The sequence below is a fragment of the Chelonoidis abingdonii genome, chromosome 1, assembly GCF_003597395.2.
Source record: "Chelonoidis abingdonii isolate Lonesome George chromosome 1, CheloAbing_2.0, whole genome shotgun sequence".
Taxonomy (NCBI): Eukaryota; Metazoa; Chordata; order Testudines; family Testudinidae; genus Chelonoidis; species Chelonoidis abingdonii.
Window position 1 is genome coordinate 347,789,645 of NC_133769.1, and position 10,324 is coordinate 347,799,968.

The window sequence follows — 10,324 nt, forward strand, 5'->3', positions numbered from 1 at the left end:
TTGGAACAATGAATTCTGTTTGTAGAATTTTACAATATTGGGATGAAGACCAACCACCCAGTGCTGGAAGGCTCAATAGTTCCTGTTTCTAAATATGTCTGTCTGGACTGAACTCTTTCTCTGGTAAATTGGTAACCTGTCAGAGGTATTTTACAAAGTGAACAGTCTTAGTGATTGATTTTTTTCAAGAGATAGGTGTCCAAATATGCTGAGACAGTGGTGGCCATGGGATCCCAAATGGTCAGGAAGTTGTATGTCCATTTTGGTTAATTTTTAAGTTACCTTTTAATATGGATATCATTTACCAGGGCATCAAATTTGATGTAATTTGTAGGGTGATTTTGTGTGTGTGTGTGTGTGTGTATATGTGTGTGTGTGTGTTTGCCCAGCATAGCCTGTGCTACTTACAGACTCTCCTTCCACTCAAAAGCCTGTCTCCCCTCTACCTGTCATTCTCTTGAAAAAAATCAGTGTAAAAGTGTCACCATGCAATTTCAGATCTCTTGTGTCTCAATGATTTGCAAAGAAAACTTTGTTTGTTCCATGTGTACAAAAAGATTTTGTTTTGAACTGTCAGTCCTGCAAATTCACTTTGGGATCTGAAAATCAAGCTGGGTACTTTACATTAGCACTAAAACTTATCCAACTCAGAAATAAGTGCATTCAGTAGTTCTGCAGAAAAGAACCTAGGGGTTACAGTGGACAAGAAGCTGGATATGAGTCAACAGTGTGCCCTTGTTGCCAAGAAGGCTAATGGAATTTTGGGCTGTATAAGTAGGAGCATTGCCAGCAGATCGAGGGACGTGATCATTCCACTCTATTCAACATTGGTGAGGCCTCATCTGGAGTACCGTGTCCAGTTTTGTGACCTACACTACAAGAAGGATGTGGAAAAATTGAAAGAGTCCAGCAGAGGACAACAAAAATGATTAGGGGACTGGAGCACATGACTTATGAGGAGCAGCTGAGGGAACTGGGGTTGTTTAGTCTGCAGAAGAGAAGAATGAGGGGGGATTTGATAGCTGCTTTCAACTACCTGAAAGGGGGTTCCAAAGAGGATGGATCTAGACTGTTCTCAGTGGTAGCAGATGACAGAACAAGGAGTAATGGTCTCAAGTTGCAGTGGGGAAGGTTTAGGTTGGATATTAGTAAAAACTTTTTCACTAAAAGGGTGGTGAAGCAGTGGATGAGTTACCTAGAGAGGTGGTAGAATCTCCTTTCTTAGAGGTTTTTAAGGTCAGGCTTGACAAAGCCCTGGCTGTGTTGATTTAATTGGGAATTGGTCCTGCTTTGAGCAGGGGGTTGGACTAGATGACCTCCTGAGGTCCCTTCCAACCCTGATATTCTATGATTCAACACAAAAAGAGGTGAAGACTATTCTTATTTGTTAGTAAAGTCTGGGGCTCTACACTGATTAGAATTACAAATGAGTGGTAAATTGCTCAATATTTGCTAGGTTGTGATTCACTGGCTTATGTATCTTTCAAGGTTTTATTTTAATAAAGATGCTGAATTTAAGATAAAAGTGCTTGTTATCTTTTTCAGGTGCTGTAGCAGTCTTGATCCCTCACCTCGACCTGGTGATTTCCTTTGTTGGCGCCGTAAGCAGCAGCACGTTGGCATTGATCCTGCCACCTTTGGTTGAAATCCTCACATTTTACAAGGAAAACTTAAGTGTGTGGATGATACTTAAAGACATCTTTATAGCTGTCATTGGAGTCATTGGCTTTTTAACAGGGACATATGTGACAGTTGAAGAGATCATTTATCCTGCTGCGACAGTCTTAGTTAATACTACAGAGAGCCCCTTTGAAGATTTGAACACTACGCACTTGGTGACTGGTTTCAGTTAACAGTGAGAGAACCAAGAATCATTTTGTTCCTAGGTGTGGGTTCTAATTAGGAGAAAAAGATCTTGATAGAGCCTGTAGTTGGAAGTATGGACCATATTCAAATGAACTGAAACATTAAGTTCTGAACAATAACACACCTCTTTCCTTCTCTTCCTCATTTGCCCATTTTGTAAATCCTTCAGACCAGATCTCTGTGTTAAGACTCTCAAGCCTCCTCTGCTCTATGTAGAGAAGGAAAGGATTGGTTTAGGTGTCGGGGGATGGAGGGGAAGAATATTTGTATATGAATTGCTCGTGCAACCAAATATAATTAATCAGAAAATCAAAATGCCTACTAAGAAGGGTGAAATCCACCCCTCACATCCCAGCACCAACATGATGCCTATGCACCACTTACATCTCATTAAAGCCCTGTTTTAAGGGGCTGAGGTGGGACTTAAGTAGTGTGTAGATCTTCTGCTGGCTTTCAGTGAAGGGGTGAATTTCTCCCCAATGGATAATAGTTACTATATATATATAGCTTGGATTGTTAGTAATGTTTCCAGGGACCTGTAGACTTACTACCTGGAGGTGTTTCCTTTCAACAACTATAAGTGCTTCACTCTGATTACTGGGTGTTAATATGTCTTTAATCACTGTGGTTTTGAAAAATTACTATGACTGTTCTTGCAGTCTTTTCACACTGGCATCAATGGAGTTCTGAAGCCTAAAGCCTTCAGGGTCAAAGTCTTAACGCTTAGCACATGTACTGCAAACCACCAGTGTCAGTCAGTTTATGTGCCATTAGGCACAAGGTCACTTTTTCATGCAATCCAAATCAATAACAAGCATTTTAGTTGAAGTATGTAAAAGATAATAAGCTCCTTCAGGAAAATCCTCCATCCCTATCCTGCAAGCTGCTCTGTATGGATAAACCTGTGCTCCTGGGAGGAGCCCAGTGACCTCACTGGGCCTTGTGCAGGCTCAGGGGCCTGACTATGTGGAACAGCTTGCAGAGTTTTGACAGGGAATGCTGCTTTCAGTCATAGAACAAGTAATTTTTAAAACCTGGTGGTTTATGCCCTTTGGGCTTTGTATGTGGGATCACAGAATGTCATCATGTATTAGAAAAAAATGTACTCTTTAATGATGCAGAAGTAGATAACAAGACAACATCCAAGTTTACAAATGATGATGTAAGTAGTTTATTTTGATATATTTTTGGTAACTGCTGTCCTAAAACCTGGGCCTTAAAAAAACAAAACAAAAAACCTTTGTGAATCTATCCTTAATTGCAACTATACAAATACATGAAATGCTGTATTTTTCTACCTATTCTAAAAGATTAGAGTGGCTGTCTATATTTGTATGGTAGCTACATGTACAATAGAGTAATTATTTTTGCATTATGTTCTGCCTTCAGTAGTATTTAACGTGCATATTACTATATTTTGGTTCTCCCCCAATCCCATTTTTGGAAAATAAAAAGAGTATCTAGGAAAACTGGTAACTGTGGGGGAAAATCATCCTTCTGCTCCAGGCCAATGCACCACTTAATCCTTCATAATAAAAATCTCTATTTTGAGGGCTTGTGTTGGGCTTTCTGGCCCCCCTCTACTGAATTTCACTCTAATGCTGAAACCAGATTGTTGTTATTTTAATTGAAAAAAACTCGATTTTTTAAAAAAGAGTTTATCAAACTTTCTTCTTATAAAAATGCTTTTCTAAAGAAGATATTTAATTATCACATTTCTTGAGGAAATAAAACCTCTCCCCTAATGTCCATGCACATTTAAGACACAGCAATAGCTAATATTTTTCTTGCCTTCAGAATATTTCCCCAGTCACCTACCATATGGCATCAGCATTATAGTCCTTTCATCTCCATTTTATAAGTGTTTCCAATAGGGATTCAGCATAGTAGCATATGGTGCGAACTGCATGTAGTTTTTCAAACAGTTGTTCTAAGCAGTGCTCTCATTTTCATTTCAGCATGGACAAAATTAAACAAATGCTTGGCAGGCACTTTAAAGGAATGCAGATGTAACGCTGTGTTAGTAACGTACCCAGCACCTGTAATAATAAGATGCCCTCAAGGATCATACGAGGACAGTGACTGGACAGGCAAAAAGTAACTTTAGCTTTTCAGAGTCAAGTATTTAAGCCTTTAAGCTATTTCTAAAGGAGATATTGCAGCCAAGTTTTTCAGTGTATGTTTGGGGACAAAACCGGTTTACAAAAAAGGTACACTAGACAGTAGCATCAAAACACAATTTTGTATTTATTTATTTTTTGCTGTGAAATTTATTTTAATTAATCCTGAACATTTTCTACATTTATTTTTAATAGGACTGGTAAACATTTTTTGCCTATTGTTTTGGCAGCTCTTTCTATTTGCATGTGTGTGGAAGATGCATAATTGCCAAATCCTTCCATATCATCTGTTCTCAGTCTGCTGCATGATAGCAAAGGCCTCTGAGATTGTGCTTCTGCCAACATGCTGAAGGATTTGGACCAGAAATATATGGCCAGTGGAGAACATGGTGATAATCTTTGGCCAGTACAGGTTGATGTGCACTTGATGCTATTTACCAAAGCCAAATCTAACAAAGGTGGGTGCCTAAAGAGAGGCTCCCGCATCCTTATTTAAATCCCTAAAGATGTGACCTGATTTTGAAAGGCACCCAGGAGTACTCCCTAAAGTGAATGCAGATCAGACTTTTTGAAAATCAAATCACTTACTTAGGTGCCTAAATAAGAACTTAGAAGCTTAGCTTTAGACCCCCAGCTTTGGAAATCTTGACCCAAGTGTGAACCCATACAGATCTCACCACAAAGTCTGCCCATGGCACATCCCATCATACCTAATGGTGTCATTCAGCAGTTTCTCACTCAGACCCCTGAGTATGAAGTAGCTTTTTTTAGTCTCTGGGTCAGTATTGCCCATTTAAATTAATGTGTCACTTAAGAGATTTTAAAATGTTTATTAATATATTTAAAGGCTTTCCACTATACCATTTTTATTTTTCACCTGCAGTGTAGGATCTTTATTACTTCAGCACTCACATATTAGGTTTGTTTGGCCTGCTCAGTCATTTTTAAAATAAGTCTATGGTCTCAGGATATTTTGTGTTGAAGAGGACTGAAGTGTCACAAATAAAACTACTGAGAGATCATCAAGTCCAAATATGACCGAATCATAGAATAGAATCAAAGACTGGAAGAGACCTCAAGAGGTCATCTAGTCCAGTTCCCTGCACTCAAGGCAAGACTAAGTTTTATCTAGACCATTCCTGACAGGTGTTTGTCTAACCTGCGCTTAAAAATCTCCAATCATGGAGATTCCACAACCTCCCTAAGCAATTTATTCCCGTGCTTAACTACTCTGACAGTTAGGAAGTTTTTCCTAATGTCAACCCTAAACCGCCCTTGCTGCAATTTAAGCCCATTGCTTCTTGTCCCATCCTCAGAGGTTAAGAAACAATTTTTCTCCCTCCTCCTTGTAACAACCTTTTACGTACTTGAAAACTGTTGTCATTTCCCCTCTCAGTCTTCCTCTTTTCCAGACTAAACAAATCCAGTTTTTTCAGTCTTCCCACATAGGTCATGTTTTCTAGACCTTTAATCATTTTTGTTGCTCTTCTCTGGACTGTCTCCAATTTGTCCACGTCCTTCCTGAAATGTGGCTCCCAGAACTAGACACAGTTCTCCAGTTGAGCCTAATTAGTGCAGAGTAGAGAAGAAGATTTACTTCTCGTGTCTTGCTAACAACACTCCTGCTAATACATCCCAGAATGATTTTTGCTTTTTTTGCAATAGCGTTACACTGTTGACTCATATTTAGCTTATGGTCCACTATGACCCCCAGATCCTTTTCTGCAGTACTCCTTCCTAGGCAGTCATTTCCCATTTTGTATGTGTGCAACTGATTGATCCTTCCTAAATGGAGTACTTTGCATTTGTTCTTATTGAATTTCATCCTGTTTACTTCTGACCATTTCTCCAGTTTGTCCAGATCATTTTGAATTTTAATCCTATGCTCCAAAGCACTTGCAACCCCTCCCAGCTTGGTATTATCTGCAAACTTTGTAAGTCTACTCTCTATGCCATTACCAAAATCATTGATGGAGATATTGAACAGAACCGGACCCAGAACTGATCCCTGTGGGACCCCACTTGTTATTTCCTTCCAGCATGACTGTGAACCACTAATAACTACTCTCTGGGAATGGTTTTTCAACCAGTTTTTCACTCACCATATACTAGCTCCATCTAGGTTGCATTTCCCTAGTTTGTTTATGAGGTCATGCGAGCCAATATCAAAAGCTTTACTAAAGTCAAAAAATACCATTTCTCGCCTATCCACAAGGCTTGTTACATTGTCAAAGAAAGCTATCAGGTTGGTTTGACATGCTTTGTTCTTGACAAATCCATGGTGACTGTTACTTATCATCTTGTTATCTTCTAGATGTTTTCAAATTGATTGCTTAATTATTTGCTCCATTATCTTTCTGGTACAGAAGTTAAGTTGAGTGGTCTGTAAATCCCTGGGTGGTTGTTTTTTCCCTTTTTATAGTTGGACACTATATTTGCCCTTTTCTAGTCTTCTAGAATCTCTCCCATCCTCCATGACTTCTCAAAGATAATTGCTGATGGCTCAGATATCTCCTCAGTCAGCAACTTCATTATTCTAGGATGCATTTCATCAGGCCCTGATGACTTGACGACATCTAATTTGTCTAAGTAATTTTTAACTTGTTCTTTCCCTATTTTAGCCTCTTCTTATCCTACCTCATTTTCAGTGGCATTCACTATGTTAGACATCCAGTCATCACCAGCCTTCTTGGTGAAAACTGAAATGAAGAAGTCATTAAGCACCTCTGCCATTTCCACATTTTCTGTTATTATTTCACCCCCTCATTGAGTAATGGACCTATCTTGTCCTTTTGTCTTCCTCTTGCTTCTAATGTATTTGTAGAATGTTTTCCTGTTACTTTTTATGTCTCTAACTAGTTTGATCTCGTTTTGTGCCTTGGTCTTTCTAATTTTTCCCTACATACTTGTGGTATTTGTTTATATTCAGCCTTTGTGATTTGACCTAGTTTCCACTTTTTGTAAGACTCTTTTTTGAGTTTCAAATCATTGAAGATCTCCTCGTTAAGCTGGTGGTCTCTTGACATACTTTCCTCCGTCATGGGATAGTTTTCTCTTGTGCCCTTAATAATGTCTCTGTGAAAAACTGCCAACTGTCGTCAATTGTTTTTCCCCTTAGACTTGCTTTTCATGGGATCTTACCTACCAACTCCCGGAGTTTGCTAAAGTTTGCCATCTTGAGATCCATTATCTTTATTTTGCTGTTCACCATCCTACCATTCCTTAGAATCATGAACGCTGTCATTTCATGATCACTTTCACCCAAGCTGCCTTCCACTTTCAGAATCTCAACCAGTTCCTCCCTATTTGTCAAAATCAAATCTAGAACAGACTCTCCCTTAGTAACTTTCTTCATCTTCTGAAATAAAAAATTGTCTCCAATACATTCCAAGAACTTATTGGATAATCTGTACCCTGCTATGTTATTTCCCCAACTGGTGTCTGAGTAGCCTAAATCCCTCATTACCACCTGATCTTGTGCTTTGGATGGTGTTGTCAGTTATTTTAAAAAAAGCCTCATCTACCTCTTCTTGCTGATTAGATGGTCTGTAGTAGGTACCTACCATGACATCACCCTTGTTTTTTACCCCATTTATCCTTACCTAGAGACTTTCAACAAGCCTGTCTCCTATTTCCATCTCAACCTCAATCCAAGGGTATACATTTTTAATATATAAGGCAATAGCTCCTCCTTTTTTTAGTCATAGAATATTAGGGTTGGAAGAGACCTCAGGAGTTCATCTAGTCCAATCCCCTGCTCAAAGCAGGACCAACACCAACTAAATCATCCCAGTGAGGGCTTTGTCAAGCTGGGCCTTAAAAACCTCTAATGATGGAGATTCCACTACCTCCCCAGGTAACCCATTCCAGTGCTTCACCACCCTCCTAGTGAAAAAGTTTTTACTAATATCCAACCTAAACTTCCCCCACTGCAACTTGAGACCATTACTCCCTGTTCTGTCATCTGCCACCACTGAGAACAGCCTAGCGCCATCCTCTTTGGAACCTAGCTCCATCCTCTTTTTTTTTTCCCTGCCTGTCCTTCCTGAGCAAGCTGTACCCTCTGTACCAATATTCCAGTCATGCATATTATCCCACCAAGTTTCCATGATGCCAACTATATCATATTTATGTTTATTTATGCCAAAGATTTTAAATTATAGGAAATCTGACAAATCCTTTTTAAATAACAAGATGGTTATTTCTGTTTTAAAGTACTGCAACGAGTGTAACCAGTTAAGATGCAAGTAGACAAACTCCAGACTAAATGGAGATAGTTTGCATTAATATGTATTTAAGATGGGCATAGAAGTACTTTATCATCAACTAATTTATATTGAAAAATGCTTGCCATTGGAATTTTCTTGCTAATAAGGAATAGAAAATTATGTTACTGTATTGTACGTGCACTTATATTTAACAGGATTGTATTGTTAACCATTTTAATGTAACTTAATCATTGGCTGCACTACAAATAACTGGATCGTTTTCTTGTCTGTAAATGTTCTATCATCAGACATTGGGGAAGAAAGAGGGTGACTTTGTCTAGAGCTCTGTAACTGACATTTTCTGTATCTAAATAAAAATTACAAAACATCTTGCTTATTCACTGTCCTTAGCTTTCACCACATAACTTCTCAGAGAAATACGCAATAATGGAGAATTCACCCACATTTATATGGTGAGGTAACCCATAGATTGGCAAGAGACATGGCATGGCATTTTCACATGTTTTTAAGTGACTTAGGAACTTGTGCTCCTAAGTCACGTAGGCACATCTGGAAAATCCCACTCTTGAGCTAAGATTTTCTATGATTGGGTGCCTAAAGTTAGGCTTCTAAATGTATACGTAGACACCTCAATTAATGACCTAATTTGCAAAAGTATAGAGTACCCAGCAGAGGTCACTGAAGTCTGAGTGGTTAGATGTTCAGCACTTCTGAAAATCAGGATACTTATGTATGGAATTAGAAGCCTACCTTTATGCACTGGTTTTTGGACAATCTTGGCTGTGGAGGCCAGTTGATGCAGAAATTAACGTTAAATTTCAGACCCTAGATCTGAAACCTAAAAGCCTGTGCTAAGATTTTAATTAGTAACTAGTAATTTTAGGTGCTTAATTATGTAATAAACTTCACAGCATCTACCCTATGAAAATCAAGCCTCTTTAAGGTGTCTCAAGTTGGGCATCCAAAATCACAAGGGGGTAAAACTTAAGTGCTTTTCAAGGTGCCATTTTCAAAAGTGACTTAGGCCTAGATTTTTATAGAATTTAGGTGTTGCTCCACTCAGCATTGCAACACCTAAATGACTTTTGAAAATAAGACTTGGGCTCCTAAATAACATAGGCATTAGTCTAATTGAAATTCAAATACCTTTAAAACTCTGACCCTAAGTGCCTAAGTCACTTTTGAAAATGGCTCTGAAGTTCCTACATCACTTAGATCCTTTTGAACATTTTACCCTGTCATTTTTTAAAACTTTTTTAAGAATCTTGGATCCAGTAATTAAAACTCCCTTGTTCTCTTCCAATATCCAGAGAGCAAGTACTTTTGAAAGAACTTGGATGTAAATGTGCACTGTGGACATTACTTAGACAAATATAAATTCATCTAAAATGTTTAGATATCTGTGAGACAAATTAAACTGGTATTCCACAAATATAAAACATGAAGTGAAGCCAAAGGTACAGGTTCATCTTTTCAAATAGTCATATTTGTCAGGATGAAAACTACTAATATCCGTGAATTATAGTACACCTCTACCCCGATATAACGTGACCCGGTATAACAACAAATTTGGATATAACGTGGTAAAGCAGTGCTCCGGGGGAGCAGGGCTGCACACTCCAGCGGATCAAAGCAAGTTCGACATAACACGGTTTCACCTATAACACAGTAAGATTTTTTTGGCTCCCGAGGACAGTGTTATATCAGGGTAGAGGTATATGTGGGAGGGAAATTAAATTAACTTCAAAGATATGAAAAACGAATTGAGAATATTGTTTGCACATGAATGAAACAGCATTTGTAAAAGAACCATGCTGCTGAATAACTTTTCACACGTGAAATTTCAGATCTTGCTCCTACAAGGAGTTTCACACAGGTGGACACACATGGGCATGAGAAACTCCATTAACTTCAGTGGGATTTCATGTGAATGCAGGAAAAGAGATGTTAGCATGTAAGCGTTTGTCAGCCTGAGATAGAATTTTGGGTTTGATTTTTTTTTTGTTTTACACTCTTATCTTATACTAATATGTGTGAACAAAGACATTGTGTGTGTTGTTTCTGCCTGGTCAATGGGTTTGTTAGTATAATGGGAAGAGCTAAGGAATA

At 38.5% G+C, this 10,324-nt stretch overlaps 1 protein-coding gene across 3 annotated transcripts in view; it reads left to right on the forward strand.

Moving 5' to 3' along the window:
* SLC36A4 (solute carrier family 36 member 4) overlaps window positions 1–8,591 on the forward strand; it is a 232,961-nt gene extending 224,370 nt beyond the window's left edge. For 2 of the 3 annotated variants that reach the window (XM_075061744.1, XM_075061743.1), the window contains one exon: window positions 1,546–1,971. In XM_075061744.1, coding sequence (XP_074917845.1) covers window positions 1,546–1,853 — 308 coding nt within the window. In that variant the 3' untranslated portion in view covers window positions 1,854–1,971. Of the gene's footprint in view, window positions 1–1,545 lie in introns of all 3 variants that reach the window. The other variant, XM_032769238.2, reaches the window with a different exon arrangement.
* The last annotated feature ends 1,733 nt before the right edge of the window (window positions 8,592–10,324 follow it).